The sequence below is a fragment of the Alnus glutinosa genome, chromosome 9 (genome assembly GCF_958979055.1).
Source record: "Alnus glutinosa chromosome 9, dhAlnGlut1.1, whole genome shotgun sequence".
NCBI classification, from domain to species: Eukaryota; Viridiplantae; Streptophyta; class Magnoliopsida; order Fagales; family Betulaceae; genus Alnus; species Alnus glutinosa.
This window is the reverse complement of record NC_084894.1, coordinates 29,067,984-29,092,850: the sequence shown is the minus strand read 5'-3', so window position 1 is coordinate 29,092,850 and position 24,867 is coordinate 29,067,984. Positions and strand designations below refer to the sequence as shown.

The 24,867-nt window shown below is 37.9% G+C and overlaps 1 protein-coding gene across 1 annotated transcript; it reads right to left on the bottom strand.

Moving 5' to 3' along the window:
• Positions 1-11,715: 11,715 nt before the first annotated feature.
• LOC133878068 (calcium uniporter protein 6, mitochondrial-like) lies at positions 11,716-22,276 on the bottom strand. Its single transcript, XM_062316558.1, has 2 exons — positions 21,670-22,276; positions 11,716-12,401 (listed from the first exon to the last, which is right to left on the bottom strand). The coding sequence occupies exons 1-2, from the start codon at positions 22,105-22,107 to the stop codon at positions 11,916-11,918; spliced, it is 924 nt and encodes a 307-aa protein (XP_062172542.1). The 5' UTR covers positions 22,108-22,276; the 3' UTR covers positions 11,716-11,915.
• Positions 22,277-24,867: the final 2,591 nt, after the last annotated feature.

The window sequence follows — 24,867 nt, the reverse complement described above, 5'->3', positions numbered from 1 at the left end:
TTTGCCAATAACTTATATAAATTTTCAGAGTAATTCTACTCGGTACTCATTCATCCCTCGTGTCTACCTTTGGGAAAAAAATAAAAAATAAAAACCTTCGTTTATACGAACCCAATTTCATTTCAATTTCTCCCAAAATATTTTTGCCCCCAAAAGCTTTCCGCCTTTCCCTCCCTCCCTCCACCCCATCGACAGCCACCCACTAGCTACCAATGCACCGGTTTGTCCATCTCCGGCCAAAGGGTACAGTGCGTTCTCTATTCACCATATAGCTCTGATGACTCCAATGACCCATCGACCGTTCCGCCACGACGTGCCCAGCTGAGCCACCACCATCGCTGAAGAGCCAAGCCAAATCACCACCACTGCAGACGACTCCGACAACCTATCTACCGCAAGGTCTTCTCTGTTTTGTTTTGATTTTCCTTCTGATTTTCTCTTTATATAGATCTGATTTTTTGAGTTGTTTTTGGATCTTGTTTTTTGAGTTGCTTGATTTGCGTTGGGTCTGAAATTTTTATCTATATAAGAGTAGTGATATAGATTTGAAAATTTTGATGGTTTTTTAAGTAACTTGAGAGATTTTCCATTGTTCCCTCCATTGCTATGGCCGATGGCTACTCGATGTGTTAATGTTGAGAGAGAGAGAGTCCTTGTGCTTTAGATTGTTTATCTACCATTTCTACCCATTTATAATATTTTGTACGCCATAGTTCCACATCAATTGAAAAAACACCAGAGATGGAGGGCTTTTATTTTCGTTTGGGATGAAAAAATATAAGGGAATATACAGGCTACTGATTTTCGGTTTAAAGATGAGGTGAATGGGTAGAGTAGGTCTCTTGCTTTGGCCAAATGGCCAAGCTAGGCTTGAATTTGGAGTTTTTTATTTTGGTTGTCTCAAATTTGCATGTGATGGTGACAATCATTTTCTAGTAGTTGATGTGTTTGGTGATTTGCTTGTATTTTTATTTTGGTTGTCTTAAATTTTTATTTTGGTTGTTGTTTTACATGTTTGTTTGTGTAGCTGATCTGTTTGATGATTTGCTTGTATTTTTTGCTTTTGGGTTTCTTCTATAGACAGTGGTTTGGGTTGTTGGTTTTGTTTAATTTGGAGACTATCTAATTTGCTATTTGACTTATTTTTGGTTTTGAAGAAACTTGTATTGCTTCATTCAAATGTATTTGGAATATGTGCCTGTTTTTCGATGAGTGGAATGGAATTAGTAACATTTATAGAGTTATTATTTTTTTCCTTAGCTTGTAGGACATGATAGTCACTTGTTCTCCAACGTGTTCTTTTTACTTGTGATGGCAAAAACAATAAATTTATTATAGTAAAGAAACAAAATGTGAACATGAATAAGAGAAAGAATTGTAATGATTATATTTCCTACATTAGAGATATTTGCTAATATAGCATCTATAAAACCTTCAGTTTCTCACATTTTCACAAACCCTATGACTTGCCCTAGCTACCTTTGTCCTTCTCTCTCATTGTTTAGACCAATCTTCAACCATAGTAGTATCCTCTACAATTTTTTTTTTTTTTAAATATTCTATTTTAGATTCTCAAATTATATGAATTTAAGTTATTTTATGCATTGAACGACATTAAAAATGCTATATATGAAAAATGTGACATGTTACTAATGAAAATTGAGTATATTTTTATCATATTCTTACACTTTATGTTGTACAAAGGTTTTGAGCAAAAAAATGTCTTTTGGTTTAGTAAAGAAGAAGTGTCTCTTCAAAAGCGAAGAAAAAAATCTTTTGGAATGATTTTTTTTTTTTTTTTTTTCCTTGGTAACATGTCATATCTTTAATAGATAGCATTTTTTACACCGTTCTATGTAAAAAAAAAAATTGCTTGAATTTACGTAATTTGTGAATCTAAAATTTGAAAATGTAGAGGATCCTAATCCTAACCTACTAGTCCTTCGCTTTCTCCTAGGCCTAAGGTTATACAGCCACTCATCAACGCTTTTTCAAAAAAGAAAATTACGCTTCTCTTCGTTGAAAACCCACGTCTCAGGTTACACTTTGCCACATTTTTGGTCCCAGATCTAGGATGAAGACGAGTTCTGATGCCTCTGCCAGTAGTCTACCTGATTCCTCCAATGTTTGGGACACGGAGGCGAGCAAAAATTACCTCTATTAGAAAGAGGTCGGTCATGATTTTGGGACCTGGATCCTCTCCAGTTGAGTTCAATTGGTGAGGATCCTATTGCGTGATTTTGACTTTCCAATAGGGGCAGATCGAGGTAGAAAGCAGAAAGCTCATTTCGACCCCCACTTCCAATGCCCAACCCTAAATAACCGAAAATGTGCTGGTCGGTGCATATGTCACATAGTTCCAACTTAAACCATTATTGTAACGCCCCGTTGGGGTATTATTACAATTATGAATTGCGAAACCAAAACTGTAATTGGTCATTCGCAAGCCAGTCTCCTCCCTTATACAATATTACAATGTATAGTGCGAGATTCTTCATTATAATTTAATTTTAGAATTTAAATACATTTTCATTGTATTTTTTATTATAGGTTAAAAAATGCTTGTCAAAAAAAAAAATTATCATACATCTTTCAATAAAAAGACAATAAAGGTTAAGACCCTTAATTTTATTTTAACCCAAAAAAAAGTAAATTTTTTTTTTTTTTTTTAAATATTTGTTCATATAGGTGTAGTTTATAACGAAAAGAAGTATAAAAAAAAGAAAAAAGAAATAGCAAAAAGAAAATCTAAATTCCAAATATTATTAGAACATAGGTGTTGTAGTTTTTTCAATGGTCAAAATGGTGCTGTAATTTTTTTATTTTTTATTATTATTTTTTTTACAGCAGTTAAGCCAAATCTTACAAAATAAAACAAAAATTTTCACTCAACATTTAATGCAATCAAATAAATCCTCTCACATACATGTTAAAATCTCCATTCTCATATCAGTAGTTTAAAATGAAAATAAGTATAGAGAAAAAAAAAAAAAAAAAAAAAAAAAAAGTAGAGCAAGAAGAACACCTATAGATTATGATTATCAAAATATTAATAAAACAATTTGCAGGAGTTTATAATATTATTGGTGTGATACATATTACATTGGGTTAAATACAATTCATCCCCCTTGAAGTTGTCGGCCATTTTCAATTTGGCTACCAAAGTTTAAAAAATTGCAATGTACCACCCCAAAGTTGTAAAAATTTTCAATTCAGGCACTCCGTCTGGTTTGACCGTCAAACCAGACGGAATTTTGACCGCTCCAAAACGACGTCGTTTTGGTGAGGGCAAAACAACGCCGTTTTGGTGAGGGCAAAACAATGTCGTTTTGCCCTTTTAAGAGGTGAATTAAAATCTTTAGAAACTTTGTGGGGGTAAATTACAAATTTTTAAAAATAATTGTTTTTTTTTTTAAAAAAAAAACCTTTAGGGGTGGCTGGCCACCCCCAGAGGTTGCCTGGGTTGGCCGCGCGCCACCCCTAAATTCCTTTTAGGGCTGGCCGAAGGCCACCCCCAGTCATAGTGGGTAGCCGCCCACCACCTCTAGCCACCTCTGGGGGTGGCTGTCAGTTGTGTAGCCACCCCTTAGTATTTTTCTTCCTTTTCTTTTTGATTTTATTTTTTAAATAAATATCTTTGTTTTATTTTTTTTATTAGATTTTATAATTTTTTATTTTTAATGGATACGTGTCAGCTTTCCATTGGATGTCCCCAAAAGCGCAAAATGACGTTGTTTTGGAGTGGTCAAAATTTCGTCTGGTTTGACGGTCAAACCAGACGGAGTGTTTGAATTGAAATTTTTTGCAACTTTGGGGGGGTACATTGCAATTTTTTAAATTTTGGTAGCCAAATTGAAAATGACCGACAACTTCATGGGGGTGAATTGTATTTAATCCCATTACATTTCGATACAAATAAAACCCATATAATTCTGAATATTCTAAAAAAAATACATAACAAACTAAACAAAATGGCTAAAAATCGAGTAAATCGTATAAACAAAATCAAAAAAATTCCATAAAACATTCAAATGAACTAAAAAATAAGACACTTAATTTTAGTTTAATCCATATAAATTAAAACATGTTAAAATTTTTGTGCCCATATGAATATTTTATAACGAAAAAAGAAGTATAAAGAAAAAAAAATAGCAAGAAGAAAACATGGTTTAATCTAATTATCAAAGTATTAATAAAAAATTAGCAAGAATCTATGATATTGTTAGTGAAAATACTTATTATATTTAAATACAAATAAAACCCATGTAATTATAAACATTTAAAAAAAAAATACTAAAAAAACTAAACAAAATATTTTTTTACGAATACAAAATAAAACATAATCTTTCATTAAACATTTAACGCAATCAAATAAATCCCCATGTCATGTTCAAGGCTTAATATCTCTTTGGTATTTCAAAAGTATTTATATTTCTTTTGTGGCACAACAATTAAATAAATTTTTGCCTTGTTTTGCTTTCACAAGCATAAAAACAATTTCAAAAAATAGCTAAAAATAGAGTAAATCACATAAATGAAAAAAAAAAAATTCTGAAAAAACATAAGAATCTTTATCTTAGGTTAATCCATATAGATTAAAACATGTTTAAATCTTTATTCTCATAGGTATACATGGTTTCAAATGAAAAGTATGAAGAAGAAAAATATCAAGAAGAATACATATATAGTTTAATCTAAATATCAAAGTATTAATACAAATTGTAGGAATTTTTGTGTGATACCTATTAAATTTTAATACAAATAAAACACAAATAATTCTAAACATTAGGAAAAAAAGATACAGAGAAAAATAAACATTTTTTATGAAAATTTATTCTCATAGGTAGACATGGTTGAAAACGGAAAGTATAAAGAAAAAAAAATAGTAAGAAGAATATCTAGATTCTAATTAAAAAAATGCATAAACACGAAATCCTTCAACCTCCACAAAAAATAATAATAATAATAATAATAATAAAAATGAAGAAGAAGAAGAAAGCAATGTCCTTCAAAAAAACAAAACAAAATTATGCACTTCAACACTTTGTTCTTCTCTTGAATGTCGCTGCTAGATGCTCTTGATTTCACAATTCAATATGTTTCAAACTCTAAAGAGAGATAAATGTATAAATAACCAATCTAATAGAGTAATATGATTTTTAAGCTTACTTCTACGGTTTCTTTAGAATTAATGCATACAATATCTGTATGGTTAATTATTGGTAGTTAATGTAGTACGTTCTTAGTTTTAAATTTTTTCTCTCTATAATTTTGGAGAGTAGTAAATTCTGAAACCATAATATTGTACATTAAAGTTTTAAACTTAATTAAATCCCATATAAGGAAATTTTTTGAAACAAGATTTTGGAGAAAAAAAAAAACTGACCACTTAGAATTAAAACCTTCATTTTTTTAACAATGTTATTGGTCCATGTAGACAAGGGTGGGATAGGAGTGGGATGAGAGTGTATAGCCAAGCATTTCTCATTAATTAATGTATATTTTTAATTTTATTTTTTTAAAAAAATCTCACAACTTAATGCGGTTATAATGACACTTAATGATATAATGCGACAAATTCCTTATTTTGGTCTCATGAAGATTAATACCCATGAAGATTAATGAAGATTATCTTTGTAGTTTGCAGGTGTTCTGGACCCAGGTTTTTGTGCTGCCTAAAAAGATTATTCATCTTTTAGAGCAAAAGCTTAATAGATTTCTTTGGTATGGCTTGGATGTTAAGGCTAAAGCAAAGGTTTCTTGGGAAAAAATATGTGTCCCTAAGAAGGAAGGGGGGCTGGGGCATCAAGAGGCTTGAGGTTTGGAACAAAGCTTCTATGATGATCCATATCTGGAATTTATTTGTTAGGGCTGGCTCTCTTTGGGTTGCTTGGGTGGAAGAAGTGTGGTTGAAAGGGAGAAGCTTTTGGCAGATTCCTATTCCCCACACTTGCTCTTGGAGTTGGAAGAAGATATTGAAACTTAAGGGTGATGCTAAAGACATTCTTAGTTTCAAAGTTGGGGATGACAGGAAAATTTTCCTATGGTTTGATTCTTGGCATCCAGCAGGGTATCTTCTTGATTAGTATGGTTACCGAACTGTTTATGATGCTGGTAGAGATATTGGTCCTAAGCTATCTTCCATTATTAGGAATGGTGAATGGTATTGGCCAAGTGCTCGTTCGGACAACCTTGTAGAGATTCAAAGTAGGCTGCCGGAGGTTGTTATTGGTGGAGATGATCTTCCTGTTTGGAAAGGCAGCAAAGGGGTCTACTCTTGTGCAGAAACTTGGGATCAACTTAGGGTAAAACTTCCTGTTGTGGAGTGGCACAAAGTGGTGTGATTTTCCCAAGCCATTCCTAGGCATGCTTTTATCCTATGGTTGGCTCTAAGGGATGCTCTAGTTACAAAGGAGAAGATGTGTTCTTGGGGTTTCTCTGGTCCTAGTGTGTGTATGTTTTGTTATGGCTGCATCGAAAGCAGGGGACATCTCTTCTTTGCTTGTAGTTTTAGTAGACGGATATGGCGGGCATTGATGTCTATTTGTCTCATTCCAAACCCTCTTGTAGATTGGGAAGAGGTGATTCGGTGGGTTGTTAAAGATTTGCAAGGTACAAGCTTGAAAGCTAATGCTTGCAGGCTAAGCCTTGCAGCAGTTGTATATCACCTATGGTGGCAGAGAAATGCCCTTCTGCATGGCAACACTCCTAGAATAGAGGAAGATATAGTGAGCCAAGTCAAAAGGCAAGTTGGGTCTAGGCTCCTGGCAAAGGGATCAAAGCAAAGTGTTGGAAAGAATCTTGCTCTTGCTTATAACTGGAATTTATAGGGACTCTTTGATTATTAGTTCTCTTGGGGCTGTTTCTTTGTTTGGTACAACAATTTGTCTTGCTGTTGTTTGAGGGGTTTTGTCCCTGAGTCTTGTTTTCTCTGTTGTCTTTGTGCAGCAATCGTTGTTTTTTTTGTGTGTTTTGTTGGTCTTAGCTAGGAGGTATGTTCCTAACTAGTTGACTTTTTCATCCAGATTTTTCTGGAGTGTACTTTTTTTTTTTTTTGGAGTGTTTGGTTTATAAATGTTTAGTTCATCCAAAAAAAAAAAAAAAAGAAGATTAATACCCATGCTCTTTTTTATTAAAGTACAATAAATTTATTAAAATTATAACAAAACTGGTTCAACCTTTAAAATTCACCAGTTTTTTTTTTTTTTTTTTACTTACAAAACCGATTCAGTGTTCAAAAGTTATGGGTTCACGCCACGTGTCATAATTCTCCATGGCACAAAGAACATTGCATGAATATATAAATCACATAAAATTTTACTATCAAAAGAACCATAATTTTAGTTTTAATCCATAAAAATTAAAACATTTAAAATATTCTCATGTGTGTAGTTTAAAACGGAAAGAAGTATAAAGAAAAAAGAAAAATTGTAAGAAAAAAACTTGGATTTTGATTATGAAAGCATTAATAGTAAGATTAATAGTAGTTCTATATATGATATTGTTTGTGTGATGCGTATCTATTATGTTTCAATAAAAATAAAATTCATATAATTTTTAACATTAAAAAAAAAAATGCATTTCAAATTTAATGCTTAATTAACTCTGTAGTGTTTTAAAAGCATTGCTATTCCTTTTGCGCACAATAATCAAATAAAATTTTACATTTTTTGGCTTTCAAAAGCAGAATAATACTTCCTAAAAATAAGTGAAAATCGTATAAATCACATAAAAAAAAAATATCCCATAAAACATTCAAATGAATTAAAACATAAGACCCTTATATTTTAGTTTAATCCATATAAATTAAAACATGTTAAAATCTTTGTTCCCATAGGTGTAGTTTAGAATAAAAATAAGTATGAAGAAGAAAAATAGCAAGAAAAAAACCATGATTTTGATTATGAAAAAATAAAATAGAAAATTAGCAGAAATTTTTTATATTGCCGATGTCATATCTATTATATTTCAATCCTATATAATTTCAAACATTCGAGAAAGCAAATGAACAAAAAATTAAATAAATAAATAATTAAAAAATCTCATAAACATTCAAATTAAAAATTTCTCAACCAAAAATTTCACAAATAAAATGGAAACATATTTAGATTTCAACCAAAAATATAAAATACTAAAGAAACATTTGTCTCCACAAAAGAGTCATACTTGTATCATTAATATATATATATATATATATATATATATATAAAACCGGTTCAATACTTAAAGAACCGGTTTAGTTACTAAAAACTATAGGTTCATGCCACGTGTCATCATTCTATGTCATTTTAAGGAAAAACTCGGCTTTTATATATATATATATATAATTACAATGGGGTCCAAAACCTAGTCTAAATGTCGAACAATCGTGAGCTGATCAAGGTTGTGCGTCAAGTACAATTCCTTTTCTAGGAGCAGATTTAGCATTATACGTTAGATTTGAATACATTTTCTAGCTGATACCCTGTAATTGGTTGGATTCTATTTCAAACCCAATCTATTTACTCCATGTGTCCACATAAGAGGATGTAAAAGTCCACATAAGCAGATTTAGCATTATACGTTAGATTTGAATACATTTTTTAGCTAATACCCTGTAATTGGTTGGATTCTATTTCAAACCTGATCTATTTACTCCATGTGTCCACGTAAGAGAATGTAAAAGTTTATGGGCCTTACTCACTCTCAAAAGACACCTTAAGAAATGAAAGTTGTCCATAACTTATAAACTTCCTAGGTCAATAATCTCTTGGTGATGTGAGATATTTTAACACGCCTCTTTACGAGTGGTATCTTTGGCCAAACATGTGCTCAACAACGGGAGGAAAATGCTCCAACATCGTCCAAGAAACCTGCTTTGATACCATGTAAAAGTCCATTGAGCCTAACTCGCCATCAAAAGACGCTTTGAGAGATGAGGGTTATCTATGACTTATAAACTTCCCAATTCAATAATCTCTTGGCAATGTATGACACTTTAACAAAGGAATCCCTATTAAAATGGCATACCGGTATGACAATTAGACAACATATTTAGAACTTGGGGAATAACATTCATATTGTTGAGAGAAAAATACATATACCCTCAAATTATTACTTCATGTTTTAAACATCTCATTTAATTTGTTTCCGTCTCTCTTGTGCCTCTCTAGGAAGAGTACAGAGGTGAGAAATATAGTTTTACTGCAAGCAAATAGTAATTAAGCAGATGCAGGGTGAGATGGAATTCAAGGCTGTTAGTATTTTGGACTCATTCTGTGTTTGGACAAAATCACTTAAGTGTAAAGATGCTGTAAACATGAATTCCACTATTTGACCTCTGCATGTTCATACAACGTGTTCATTCTGGAGGTGGTCGGCCTTGATCTTAGACATGATCTTAGACAAAATTCCGGAATCTATCTCGGACATGATCTCGGCTAAATACTGCGAGGAGCCAAAAGGCTCACCTAGTGTTGTTCGTGAAACATCATCACTCTTATAGCTGAAGAGTAAAACAGAGCTGTGACCATCTGATGGTGGGACCCAACGGATTTCCGGGCAAGTTCAACTCCCATGCGGGGAGGTCGACGAGCAAAGTGTGCAATTTGCATTCTGCATGCATTGTATTCGTGCTTGGTCCATTCAGTGACCTCCCCGGCCAAAGGCAGAAGAGTGTACAACTTTGGCCAATTCCTTTTTGGATACTCAACCCCAAGCCTTTAATAGCCACTCACACGCATCCACCTTTGGGTTCCGGGGTCTAATCCAAGGTCTCCGGACCCCAAACTAGCGATTTATCTTGAACACGAGTTTCCTGCCATCATACGCGCGCACCGTTTCATGGTGAGGTGCAATTCAGCCATATCTACATCCCTCTTCCTTCTTAAGAACACTGGACTCTTCACTCCCCAAACATCAAAAGGCCGGAATAATACAAAGTGACCGAAAGAGAAGGTCGGTCGATGCTCAAGAATGAGTATCACCACAGGTCCGAGGTCCAACCCCCCAATTCCAAGCCTTCGATCACCATGGAGCACACCGAACTAAATTTCCTTTCCGCACTGTGAAGAATGTTTCGGAACAACGTATGGAAGCGGGCCTTAGAGCTGCTTTCCACGGGACCCAAAGATCTTTCTTTTCCCCAACCCCACTGAGGGGGTCGTCATTTTCACTCGTGTGAGTATGGACAGAGATTTATCCGACCTCGACATGAGGGGCACTTCTTTTTTTTTCGGAGCATGGTCTCTCCTCAACCTTTCCAGACCGCCTGATGGACGGCCCACGATTCTCTGATTAATCTAAGTCAACAGAAGGCATAAACCGTTTATTAGTACGATGAAACAGGCTCTTTGGTCAAAGAAGATGTACAATTTCTGACAACCCACTCCTTGCTACGGGGGAAAGTGCTCATCCCTATTTTTCATCTTCAAACTCAAACCTTTATGAGTTAAGAACTGGCTACAGAACCATGTCCGGAGTGAAACGTTGCTTCGTAACCCATCTCCTTTCCTTTGTCATAAATGATGTTGTCAGAAAAACATCATTTTCCATAAAAACCGATAAAGCAAGACCCACTCTTCTCCACGATTTTTCCTTTTCAGTAATAATGCTTCTCACAACTTCTTTTCAATCTGAAAGGTGGCCATCTCTCAACCTTATGATTCTTGACAAAGTCACTTTCAAGACAAATAAATAAAATGCAAAGTACTTTTTCTTTCACACATGCGGAGCTAAACATCAATGGCACTTGGTACATAACTCATGTGAATTAAAGAGAGTTTTTCATCTCTTTCCAGGAAGTTGTTTCTTTCTACAAAGGTTATCGAAAATTCAAATGCAAATTTCTACATCCAAACCATAATGAAAAATAGGAGACTCATCTCCCATCATATGTGGTCGACCGTCAGCTGACGCTGATGAATCCAGGTTTTCAAGCCCGTTGCTACACATACGCATACTTGGCGAAAGTCGACTTTGCTTTTGGTTTGGTTGCTAATAGGAGGCCACATTAGCTTAGATCTTCGTAAAACCACAACATGCGAGTACAGATATGTTGCTCTTGAGTTCAGATCTATCACATGTGGATCCAGATCTGCTCCACTCGCCCTCTCTCAATGAAGGAGGCCTCTTACCATCCGTCACCATTCTGAGGTTTTGTTTTTGTATGAACGACCACATCGTTCCCACAGACGGCGCCAATTGTTGATACAAATTTTTGTCCGATAACGTGGCATCATCAGAGACGTCCCTTCGCCTGTGTCTTGGCCTGCAAAACAGTAAAGACTCGCTGGGGTTGGCCGGCAGAGCCTCCTCCGACGGTCAAGTCAGTCAAGTGTCTAAAGAAGGGCGAGAGAGAGAAAGAGAGAGAGCTGGAAAAAGAAGTCCGTCTCAAATAGATTCTTATACCCACTTTTATACCCCTATATGCTATATGTTCATTTTGTCCCTGTCAAGCACAATGCTCCATGTAGACGTCTAATATCGTCTCTGACTTCACTTGACTTGGTCTAATAAATACTGAAGGCTGCTAGTGACACAGGCTCAAGATCCAAGATTCAATCCGGAGTCCGGGGTCCGAAGACTAATTTGAAGAGCAAACCTGGCCCCACTTTAAATAGGGGACAAATATTCCCCAACGTATGTGTACTTTTCCATATTATTAATTGGACTAAGTTTTTCTCCAAACTGTGTTAGAGGAAGCTCCTCCAATCTAATCTATAAAAATTGACAAAGTTAAAAGAACAAATACATTTTTAATAAAATTTCTTTTAACTTTGTTATGCAATTAAAAAAGAGGAAGGGGAACAGATTACACGAAAAAAGAGAAAGTAAAATGTTGGTCCCCTGCATACATGAAAACAAGAGGGGCCAGATTACAGAGAAAAAACTCCAAAGATGTCAACAACCCCCCCTTAAAAAAAAAAAAAAAAATGCTAGTCCCCATGTAAAGCATCCTCTAGTTTTTCCAGTCCCACCCGATTTTTAACGGAGGCAGTGGCATCAAGAGGTGTTATGCATTTATTTTGTAACTCTTTGAATCTTTCAATATCAAAATTTTGCTTCTGAAGCAGCTTCCTCTGCCTTGAGAGAAACAGTCTCTTCATCAGGTCTTGGTAAGTTGGGTCTCTTGAAGTAACTAGAAAGTAGGCATAACTTATGACTATGCCAGTGGTTGTTCCGAAAAATGCAATGGGTTCCATTATGTCCCATGAAAATTCCCAGAATGTAAGACGGAAGAAGAGCCCAACCAGTACCAAAGCAAACCCTAACCCAGACCAGAGGATGCGCCGGACCTGTTTATGTGCCAGCACATCAATATCTTCCTTCTTCTCCTGCAACCTCTTTAACTCATCCCTCACGGGGTCATCATCTTCAGAAGTCAGAGAAAGGGGCACTGCTCTTCTGACCAGATCCACCACCTGAACAAATAAGGATGACGTGGAGTAACACCAGTTAGTATGATATGGAGGCTTAATAATCCAAGGCATTAAATATAGATAACTAAAATGTATGTTGACAAAACCCTTATCACTTGCTCAAATTCTAAATCCATTTCTTTTTCAAAACCCACACCCACAACAGGGACCTGCTAATAAGAAAAAGGAGCAAACACCTGAAAATTGACAATTCAGGTTGCTTCTGGCTCACACAGGTTAGAGCACTAGCAGCAGATTCCCAACCATTTTCTCTATATTTAGGGAATAAAACTACTTTTTGCTTCCCTATAAAAAAATACCCCACAATAGATTCCCTTACATTTCCCTATATCAATTAAAAAAAAAAATTTTTACTCTTATTTTATTTTTTCTCTCTTTCCTACTTTTTCTCTCTTCCATATATCAATTAATTATACTTCTTTTATATTAAAATAATACATAGGGAATGAATAGTAGACATGTATACATAGGAAATTACTATTCATTCCCAACCCCCTCATCTAAATATAGGGTATCTGCTGTGGGACGTTTTTTGATGTTTTTCATGAAATTTTCCCTAAATATAGGGAAGGGAACCATTATAGGATAACTGTTACTAGTGCTCTTATGGTTGAACCAGCAACCTGGGGAAACGTGTATTCAATTTGACTAACAATTTCCATCCCCTTGTGTAGGAGCTAAGCATAGTCTACAGCTCAGAAGCTCAACCCACAGGTAGCACTCAATATGCAAATCCCTGGTATGTATTCCACCAATACATCAAGACCAACTCCAGATTGGTGTCAATCTGAAAATGAGGCAGCACAAGAAAATATTCTGGACTAGGCAAAAGCAGTACGCATGCTAGGAGACCAAAACAGTGTCAAACACTGCTTGGTAGTTCATCAATAATTCTCTCTAGGAAACTAAAAATGACCTCCCAGTGCTAAGCTAGATTCACAGCTTTAAGAAGAGCTCTTCTCTGCTAAAGAACCTTTAGATATACCCCAAAATTTGGAGTGGAACAACTTTGTTGCAGTAAGGATAAAGCCCATCCTCATACCAATTTGATGTAGGCTGCAGCCTGCATGAAAGCCCAAATTTTGGTATGCAGCTCGGTCTGGTTGGGTTGTTTTGGGCATTTTTGAAACCAAAGAAACCTTGGTTCAGTTGCAAAAAAAATAAGACCCAGAACCAAAGCAACCTTCCATCCTTTCTTACATTCTCATGCCTCTGCCTAATATACAAGTACACATATAGATATGGTCCCATTTGATTTCAAAAGGCACGTATATTAGGAAATGAGTCATACAAATAAAACTCTACAAATTAGTAAGTTCAAATAGGAAGTGAGTCATACAAATCAACAACGAAGGATTTTAATTAAGTGAAATACATCAAGCTCAACTTTAAATGAAGACCATTTTTTTTTCCTTCCTTTCTTTTCAAACCTTCCAATTTTATGCTTGGCTTGGAATATTGTGTAGATACCCAATCTTTTGTTTTATACACATCTCATGATATATATGAACAAGTTCCCAATCTAAATTTTTAAGAGGTAAGTTTGGCATTGATGCACTAAATAATTGGCAATTCTTGAATAAAGAAAAGCAGCCAGGCGTTGAGGTATGATCAAATAAACAACAAGCATATAATTCTTTTGGCCCCGTATAAAGCTAAAGAAAAATATATAGTATTACATGTAAGCTGATAAGCAATGATTTTATGGAAAGGCAATGCGCAAAAAAGCAGAAGTCCTAAACTACAAAAGTGCATTCCTGTTACGTATATATGTAATTTCAAATAAATGACAAGCATATAATTTCACATAAATTTTGCCCCAATATAAAGCTAAGAAAATGAGTGTTTTAATAAATACAATAAACATAAAAAAGAGAAATCTGCAACCCTCTCTCTCTCCCAAACACCCCTAGGTCTCTTTTCTGATTTTGTCTAGAGGGAGGGAGGGCTCCCTCCCTCCTCTCCTCCTCCTCTTCCGGTTCTCTTCCTGTTTAGATCTAATGGTTTCTCTTCTTCCTTTTGGTCTTTTTGTTTTGGGTTGCCCTGCTTTTGGGTTAGATCTACGGTGGTTAGGTCTTCGTCTACGCTCACGCATCCTGTCAGAGGCCTCACCGGCTTACTCCGGTCTGTTCCTTCGTCGATGTTTCTGTGGTTGGCCGCCGCGCTGGTGTGCGTGGCTTTTGCTTCTTGGGGTGTAGATCTACGGCTTTTGGGCCCTCCTACCGTGCACGCGCCTCACCAATGGAATCTCCGTCGTCATCCGGCTCTTCCCCACCAGAGGCGCTGCCGCGGGTGGCTGCCACGCACCGTTCCAGCACGCGTGGCCGAGTGTGTTCCAGAAGATGTGGTGGTAGATCTACGGCGTTTGGGTCCTTTTCTCCACACCCGCGCCACTCCGTAGGCTTCATTGGCAGAATCCGCGTCTCTCCGATGTTGTCTCCGACGGTTTCCGTGCCGTGCCAGTGCATGGCGCCACTGCAGTTTTTTTTTTCCTTTTCTTTTTTCCTTGTAGTTCTGGCTTTTCTTATGTATTTTGGACTTGCTTTGTATCTCGGCTTCAGTCAGCTAGGGTTCTTGGGTGTTTCTCGTGGGCTTGGGTTTGTGGGTTTTTTTTTTTTAAAGGTTGTTTGGGTTTTCTTGTGGGCTTTGGGGGGTTTGATGGGTTGGGGTGCCTTAGGTGTTGGGCGTTTGTTTGGGGCTTTAACTGTTTTTTGGGTTTGTTGTGAGTCTTGGGTGTTGTGGGTTTTTAAGTCCTTTTGGGCTTTTTGGGTTCTGTTTTGTGGGCTGGTTGGGTTGTTCCTGTGTACTTAGGGGCGCCTTATGTTTTTTTATAAAATTCTACTTATAAAAAAAAATAAAGCTAAGAAAGATATAGTATTACATGTTAGCCGACAAACAATGATTTTATTAAAAAGGCAATCCCCACAAAAGCAGAAGTTCTTAACTACAAAAGTACATTCCTATTACGTTTATGTGTTTATGTATGTATTACAAATGAAGCCTCTGACTTCAAATAAAGTACTAATAAACCATAGAAAGAAAATGTGCCTCATAATGCATAGCAAATGACTTATGAAAATAAAGAAAGAGGGTGCAAGGTCTTCTCACTGATTTCCACCCTACTAAGCCAAGTTTCCAACCGCCTTACTGTTACGTGCCTACGTAACGTGGGATGAAAAATTAACGAGAGAATATATATATATTTTTTGTATTGGTAATAAACGAAATAGCATTAAAAAAGCGTAAAGGCGCCCTAAGTATACAGGGAGTAAACAAAAAGAGCACCAAAAAAAAAAAAAAAAAAAAAAAAAAGAAACCCGAACAAACCCAAGAAAGACTACATTAAACCCCCAATCTCTTGCCTCGCCCTGCTAGAACCCACACCCCCAGCATCGAAATTGATCGAGCATTCTAGATTCTTGACCTTTCTATTCCCTTTTTTCTTAGGAGTAGAGACCACGTTCTGCCCCTCATCCACCAAAGTCAAGAAATCCATAAAACCCTCCTCAGACCCCATGAAAGAAAACTCCATCGTGCGAAAACACGACCTAGCAACTTGCATTGCCTTGGAGAGAACAACAACCCCTCCCTCATGACCATCCCCCTTCGAAGTAACACGCAACTTGCACCACTAATCCCTCCAAGACATCCCAGGTAAAAACTTGAGAGAACATCCACCCAAACACTGAGGAGAATGGTCTTGGAGGAGACAAAGCCCAATTAAACCCACCAAAAGGCCTCACCAAGGTAGAGGCAGCCGAAGTATCACCCAACACACAGCCAACATCCAGCTCCAACCCACCGGGTCAGATGAGAAGGGATGAGCCCCACCAAACCCTGCAAGATTCGAGCCATTCAAAGCAAAACCCGGAGACTGATAAACCTCCTCCATCGGAACAGAAGAGTATACTTGCGCAAGAGACACCGGAGAAACGAATTTTAGTAGGATAATTCGAGGAATCCTAGGCCTCCATAATTTAGGGTAGTTTAAGGAACCCTAAGCCTACCAACAACAAATGTAAACATTTGATAAATTGACTCCTTGATTCCTTTATTAACTTTACGGTGTCTTTTAAATAGACACTAACAATAAGATAAGATAAATAATAACCAACTAATGATAAACCAAATTTTAAAATAAAACTAAGTTTAATCCTAATTGATAACTAATAATCCTTATTAACTAGAATTCTACTTCAACAAATTCTAATCCTCCTAATTCCATAGGTAACACTAAGATTCAACCCCTCTTAAATGGACCTTGCCCTCAAGAAGTTGAGCTTGACTTGAACTTCTCTTGCAGATACCCGCATATCTTTTCTTGAACAAATCATATTATCAAACTTGTCTCACTTGCATGTGATATATGGTGAGCACTTTTTTTTTTTTTTTTTAAGTAATAAACTGGTCTTTTTAAAAGTGTAAGGTGCCCCTAATAGTGTGTTTGTTTCGAATAATATTCTACTTTTTTCAAAAATAAATCATATTTTATTCAACTTTTTCAAAAAATTTCAAATTTTATCTCACAAAGTCAAACCTCGTAATTCGCGTAGTGAGTTCGAATAATATTCGGATTCAACACCCAAACAGACCATAAGCACACCGGAAGTATACAAGAGGAAGCACCTAACCAGAAAGCGAAAAACGAAATAGCCCACAAAAAGAAAGAAACCCAACAAACCCTCAACAGCCAAAAGCCTTCAAACCCGAACCTTCAAACTCGAAACCCACAAAAGGCACTCAAAGCTACAAGAACGAAACCCAAACAAACCTACAAACCAAAGCCCTTAAACCCAAATCCCACAAGGAACACTCAACGCTCCAGCACCTAAGCCTATCCTTTCCTTTGCACCTCTCTCTTCCCTTTGATCGTCAGATGTACGCCAGGTTGACAGACACTCAAGGAGTAAAAAACCATCTCCCCAGACGAGCCAAAACCAACCGGCCACTTCTGAGATTGAGTCATTCCATCCGACCTAACATTCGCCCCCTTTTTAGCAAAAGGAGCAACGCAACCATTCCAAAGGGAAGGAGCAGAACCATCAGAAAACCCCTTGGATACCAAATCTAAACACCCAGAAGCAGAGGAATGGGGCCCAGAAAGTGCCAAACCAAGACCAGAGGAAGGTGGTTTTCCAGGTCCCTCTAAGACAAATAGATCAGCGGCCAACAACATGGAGCCGACGTCTTTATGATGGACACCACTCGCAGACTCAACCACTGTAAGAGCAACAGGCACTGAGCTAAAAGAACTCGACTTGAGAAACCCCCGCCTGAGAAAGCCCACAACAGCTTGTTCGCCTTGACCCACAGCCAGATTCGACTTCATCAAGTGATCCCTTCCTTCCAGCAAGGCCAAGTCTGAGCACCCAAGGGGAACACTCACTTCAGAAGAAGAGGCAAATGCAAGGGACCCATAAAACGCCGTACAAAGGGAAGAGGAAGAGATTGCCGGCAGCAACTCACCTTGAGCTGTAGAAGCAGATGCCAGAACAGAAGCGTTCGGCCTAGAACAGTTAGTAGATCCCTCGAAAACAGAGAGATTGGCGGCCATCAAGTAGGAACCAGCGCCTTCAAGAGGACCGGAGCGCTCATAGCTGGTCGAAAAGTTGACTATAGTCGTCCCCTCCGGCTGTTCAAGACCCGAAGAAGAAGAAGGAAAAAAAAAAACTCCTAGCCTTCTCTACTTCGTTTAGAGAGGACCCTCCCTCCTCCTCTTCTGGTTCCCTTCCGGTGTTGGTTCTTTGGTGTTCTTCTTCTTTTCTTAGGTCTTTTAGTTTTGGGGTTCTCTTCTTGTTGGGTGTCGATCTGCAGTGTTTGGGTCTTCTTCGGCACGCATGCGTCCCGCTCTAGCCTCGCCAGCTTGTTCCGGTCCTTACCATCGATGCCGATTCTATGTTTGGTTGCCGCGTCGTTGTGTGTGGTTGTTTGGTTCTTGCGCTTCTTGATTTGTAGATCTACGGTGTTTGGGGCCTCCTACCTGTGCACTTGCCTCACCGGAGGACTCTCCAACGTGGTCCGGCTCTTCCCCGCCGTCAGCGCTGCTGCAAGTGGCTGCCACGTGCTGTTCTAGTGCGCGTGGCCGAGGGAGTTTCTGAATTTTGGGTGCTAGATCTACACCGGACCTCTTCTCCACACACGCGCCTCTCCGGTGGCTTCTCTGTCGGATTCCGCTTCTTCTAGTGGTATTTCTGGTCGGTTACACGCCATGGTAGTGGTGCATGGTTGGCGCCGGAGTCTCAGCTTTTTATTTTATTTTATTTCCCTGTAATTTTGGCCATTACTCTGTTTTTTGTTTTTTCACTGTAGCTCTGGATTTTTTTTTGTATTTCGGGTTTGCTTTCTTGTTTGTCGGGTTTGCTTTGTATTTTGGGTTGTGGGGGTTTTTTTGGGACGGTTGTTCGGGATTCTTGTGGGTTTTGGGGGGTTTGTTGGGTTGGGTGCTTTCGGGGCAGGTTTGGGTGCTTGATGGGGGCTTCTTCTGTATTTTGGGCTTTGGGTGTTATGGGTGCTCCTCGTGGGTTTCAGGTTTTAGGGTTGATCCTTGGGGGTTTGTTTGGGTTTTTCTTTTTGTGAGCTAGTTTTAGTTGTTCCAATGTATACTCCCAGTATACTTAGGGGCGCCTTACAATTTTCAATAAAATTTTCTTACTTATCAAAAAAAAAAGAGGAAGCCCTTGACCTGAGACCTCACTCGTCTTCTTAGACTTGGGCTTCGCCACCCGGCCCAAACGGAAGCCCTTAGAAATGTGATTGGGTTTAAAGCCCAGCCCAAAACCAAACGAGCGGCCCATCAATGACCCGACCCACCAATCTCACTAGAAAGTTCTTCCACGTCCGCAAATTCAAACGAAGCAAAGACTTCCTTGTTGATCCTTGAACGCCTTGGGCAGAGGGAGAACGTGCTAAGTGACCCTTGCTTTGCAAACCCAGCACCAAGTCCTTACCCGACGTTGTCTTCTCCAACACTGAGCAGTACAAAGCCAGCGTCACCTCCTCCGAAGCTACTAGTCTCACTACCAAGAGAAAATCAAGTTCACGCCTCTCAATCGGCGAAAACTGCAACGTGATAGAACCCTTTGACCTCACCACCTCCGCGAACGACGGAAAAGCACCACCCAAAGAGGGCCAAGCCCCACCCGAGCCCTACCCATCATTCTTCTCCACCGGAGACAGCACACCAACGGGAGAAGACCCAAACATGGTTTCCAGGAAGACCAACACCTTGCACAATTCATCAGCCACTCTGTTCCATCCCTGCCCTCCTTGTCCCTTCGGGAACAAGATGAACCCTCTCTAACGTCCCACTGCATAAACTGCCAGCTCCATAAGTTGGCCATCCTTTTTTCTTTTTATTGTTTTTTATAAGAAAATTCTATTAAAAAAGCGTAAGGCGCCCTAAGTACAAAGGTAGTATACACAGGAACAACCCAGCTAACCCACAATAGAGAACCCAAGAAAACCCACAAGCACCTATGCACCCATAACTCCCAAAACCCACAAGAAACCCAAAATACAGTAGAACCCCCATCAAACGCCCAAAAGACAGTAGAAACCCCCCTCTCCCCCCCCCCCCCCCCCCCCTTCTTTCCTCCAAAAAAAAAAAAATACAATAGAAATCCCCAATTAAACTCCCAAACCAGTCCCGAAGCACCCCAATCCAACAAACCCCCCAAAACCCACCAAAAACCCTGAACAACCCTAAAAAAAAAACCCCACCAACAAACCCAAAACCCAAGAGAGGCACCCAAAACCCGAGCCAACAACAAACCCACAATACAAAGGAAATGCTAGAAATACAGGGAATTTTTTTTTCCCGAAAGGATTTGACAAAATCCTCGACCCCCTAAGACTGCAACGCCTCCTTCACCATTGCTAAAACCCAAGCAGTACACTACAAACCCAATCGCACAACCCCTAAGAGAAGAGGAAGGTTTTGGCCTCCACGGAGAAACACCTCTCCAAAGCCATCCCCTAGAGAACTCAAGAGAATGGAACCCTATCGTGACGCGCCTGCACGCACCACCTCTGGAGTGAAAAGAGTCTAGAAAAGTTGAGAGAAGAGAGAGAGATTGTAGCGCTTATTTCCCATGGCAAGACCACCTCTTTTCAATCTCAACAACAGGTTTTCTCTCCCATTAATACCAACGTTTTTTCTTCTTCCTAATAGCTCCTTATTTCCACCTCTCTTTTTTTTTCCATATCATTGTTTGTTGGAGAGAGTGAAACAAAACCTAAGTGTGAAACCCAAAGAACCTTTCTCCGTAGACACCAGCGCAAAGACCCGTGCTCGATGAATTGATCCTTCCAGATCCAGAACTCTGCCTAAATCTCTTTTCGTAAAGCTTGTTGCTCTGCACTCAAGGACACTCTGACATTCATGGCTGACTATGTGGTGATGGGCAAACTTGCCTTTGATACCAATTGGGTAGTTCAAGGAACCTTAAGCATCCCAACAACAAACTAAACGTTTGATAAATTAACTCCTTGAGTCCTTTATTAACTTTCCGGTGTCTTTAAATAGACACTTACAATAAGATAAGGTAATTAATAACCAACTAATGATAAACCTAATTTTATAAAAAAACTAATCTTAATCCTAATTGATAATTAATAATCCTTATTAACTAAAATTCTGCTTCAACACAAATTCTAATCCCCTACTAAGTCCATCCGTAATACTTGCTTCGGATATCCGGCCAAGGTAAGAACAAAGGGATCTTCTTAAATCTCAGTCTGACCAAGTGAGCACAGCCCTCTGCTCCAACCAATTGAACCCACCCTTAACGCACCCAGTAAGGAAATAAAACTTGTATATGCAGTCATAAAAAGAGGTAGACTAAGAATGAAAAACAACAGTTTTAACATCAACAGTCGATGTAAGGAAATCTAGTAAAGTTTGGGATGATATCAATCAATAGAAAATGAGGCAAAGATTCATTGTGGAGGTACGGTTAAGACTAAATACCAGAGGCCATACACTGGTACATGGGTTGGAGAAGGGAACGATAACATCAAAGTGGACAAAAGATGGATTGGAATATGCAATGATTTGTTCCAAATCTAAACACTTTCCTCCCTTTTAGGATATTGATGGAAAGCAGAAAGCAGGAAAAGAAAAGAAGAAGCATAATTAGTGGGAGCCCCGGCCTACACATTATCAGCCCCACAAGAGCACAAGTAAGTATTAGATTAGGCTGATTAGCTCGGGAAGCAGCGTAATAAAGAAGAAAGATAGAAGTGATCTTACTTTATCGGGATGAAGGTAGACCTTGTCGCGGAAGAGAAGGACGACACCTGCCTCGTCAAGGACTCGGGCGAACGCAACGGCCTCCTCGGGGGATCTGGCCACACCCATGCTCTTGCAGGCTTCGAGAAGCTCCGAGTATCCGATCACCTCCTTCCCCTCAATACCAAGCTTCGTCTTCAGCGCCTCCACGTTCACCAGTCTCAATAGCCTCTTCGCCTCGGCGAATGATATGCTATTGCCACTGCCAGATTTAGAGTCAGCACAAGACGATGATGATAGATATCTCAGCCATACGAATGATGATGATGCAGGAATAATAGCCCTCAGTCCCAAAATATGATGAGCATGAGGCTTCCTCTTCCTCCCATGGACTTGGCTGAAAACCGCCAACACGCTCTGCTTCACTGCACCTCCACCGCTACACCATCGCCTCCACATGGTTTTTTCGGTATTAAGATACAATTTCTTCTCAAACCTATTTTGCCACTGAAACTAAAATTAATTACTTTATCTATCTCTAAGGAAAGAAAAACACAAAAGATCGAGACGATCTCATCAGATTTCCAGTGAAATTGAGGAAAAGATGAAAGTGTTTTTCTTTATTTGCAACTACTTATTTACTGTTTTTCTTTTTCTTTTTCTATTTCTATTTCTAAGCTACTTTTTTTTATTTTTTTATTTTTTTTGTTTGACATTCTAAGCTACTAATTTAGTTATATTTAAATATACTGAAAAGTGAAAAGTGAGGCTTAACCGCTGCGCTCGGGCAACGCAAGGACCAAAGGAAGCAGCAAAGGCCGCACGGAGGGACCGCCAAGTCCGTTTTTACATTCTTCTTATTTAACTTTAACCCCGCCTTAAACACTTTTTAACCGTACGGGTTTCCTATCAATGCGTGTCTCTAAGTTCCAACCTACCACTAGTTCTCCGAGTAATTTTACAAAGTATATTAAGTATTTATCAAAAAATAAAATAAAATAAAATAAAATAGCTTTTAAAATTATCATTAAACGTGTGATCGATCAAATTATAATTTTAAAAGTCACTTAACTTTTTATGGACACTTAATATACTCTTAGAATTACTCTTAATTCTCGAGCGTAATAGATGTTCTATCCCAAAAGCTTCCTAAACGAAACAGAACCTGATAGGGACGAGGGAAATCCCCTCTCCCCCTCTTTCCCTATTGTCTCCACCTTCAGTCTCTTTTGTGTTTATCTTCTGTGTCTTTTTGCTTTGGATTTTGGATATCAGATTTGCATCCATTCATTCACCAGGCCTATGGCTCCGGTCCTAACGGGTGTACCACAAATGTCTCCTTTTAGTGTGGACAACACGAGTCACTGCTATAATAGATCTTATACCGTAGATCCATGATCTCTTGACTCTTTTACCTTTAGGTCTTTCATCAAATCTCTTATAATCTGATCTGGTTAGCTCCGACTTAGTACCCTTAAAATAGGTTTTGGTGGTATATGTTCAGTTCTTTTGTTGTACTTACAAAATAGAAAATAAAATAAATACCTACCTACCTACCTACCTACCTACCAGTAGAAAATGAGGGTCTATCTCATCTCTTAAAAAAAAAAAAAAAAAAACATCCCTACCTACAAAACTAAAGACAGTAAAGTCTAGGTTGAAGTGTCTTTTAATCTGAATCTATCGTTGATTTTTTTTTTTTTTTTAAAAAAAAAAAAAATTTGTTAAAATATGCATTTTGATAATTACATTGTCTAAAATCAAAATAATAGACTAAATTTGAGGAATTAAAAAAAAAATAAATAAATAAATAAAATACCTTTATCCTAAAAGCAATTCTCCGTATATTATTTATTTATCTTCTTTTTTTTTCTTTCTTCTATCCTATGGGCCCAAGTCGGTGGACTTGAAAAAAATCTTTTTTTTCAGAAATGATATGATGGTTAAGTTATTACCTTACCTACCTAAAAAGAGGGATCGCATTCACATTCACATTCAATACGGAGATCTCTTGAATATCTTACATGTCCCTATTATTGCATTCATATCTTCCTCCCACGCCAAATGCACAATAATCTATTAATTTGTAAATAATTGATGTCAGATAGAGGCCAACCTCTATCTGGCTTCTAGTCCTTGATTCGCACCAGTGCAACAAAATGCAAAATTAAAACTTGAATATCAAGAGACGAGTGGCTAGCAGAATTTCTCGAAATGTGGCATAAAAGCCCCACTAACCACTAAATCTGAATATATATAGTTAGATGTATCAATTTTAAATTTTGACTATAAAATAAAGAAAATCCCTCAACATAAAATAAAAAAAAAATAAAAAAATAAAAACTAGATAAAAGCATCAAATCTCCATAAATGGCAACTAGAAGAAAATGTATCTTATGCTCCGTTTGTTTCGGCGTAAAATGATTTCTGGAAAATGGTTTCGGTATTTTCCGGTGTTTGGTAGGGGCGAAAATAATGATCAACTGAAAAATGATTTTCGTTTGACTAAAAATGCTTAATAAATTTTGGAAAATGATTTACGCTTTTTAAAAGAGTAAATCATTTTCCGTAAATGGTAGATGCAGTTGATTCTTTTTTAAACAACGCAATCGACCTTTACATTCAAGCAGTTGACTATTGCCAAATTTCGACAAGTCAGATTCCGACTCCGGTCGATGCCGGGATTCGACAAATTAAGCCGGAATCCGGAGACGTCCGACAGATGTCGCCGAATTCCGGCCAGACTGGCCGGAACGGCCGTCTGGCCGGGATACTAGCCGAAGAGGCCGGATCCGGCTGTTTTGGCCGAATCTCCGGCCAGCTGGCCGGAAACTGGCCAGGACGACCTGTTCCCGGTCAACTGGCCGGGATCCAGCCGTTTTGTGCCGGATTCCGGCAAAGTTTGCCGGAATCCGGCGAAAATGGCTGGATTCCGGCAACTTTTGCCGGAATTTGTATATGCCAAATTTAAAAAAATATTTTTTATTATTTTATATTAATATTTTTTATTTTGTGAATAAAATTTAATTTTTTTAAATTAATATAATTAAATTAAAATATAAAAAAATATTTGTAATTTTCCTTACGCGCCAAACACCAAAAAATGATTTCGACGAAAAATATTTTTCTGAAAAATGACTTCCCCAAAACTATTTTACAACGGAAACCATTTTACGCCGAAACAAACGGGGCTTTATATGCAAAGGCATCCCAATCTTC

Coding starts and splice junctions, on each gene's coding strand:
- LOC133878068 (XM_062316558.1), bottom strand. CDS start 22,107: ATGTGGAGGCGATGGTGTAGCGGTGGAGGTGCAGTGAAGCAGAGCGTG. Junction 12,402..21,669: donor TCTACCTTCATCCCGATAAA/GTAAGATCACTT, acceptor TTATTTGTTCAG/GTGGTGGATCTGGTCAGAAG.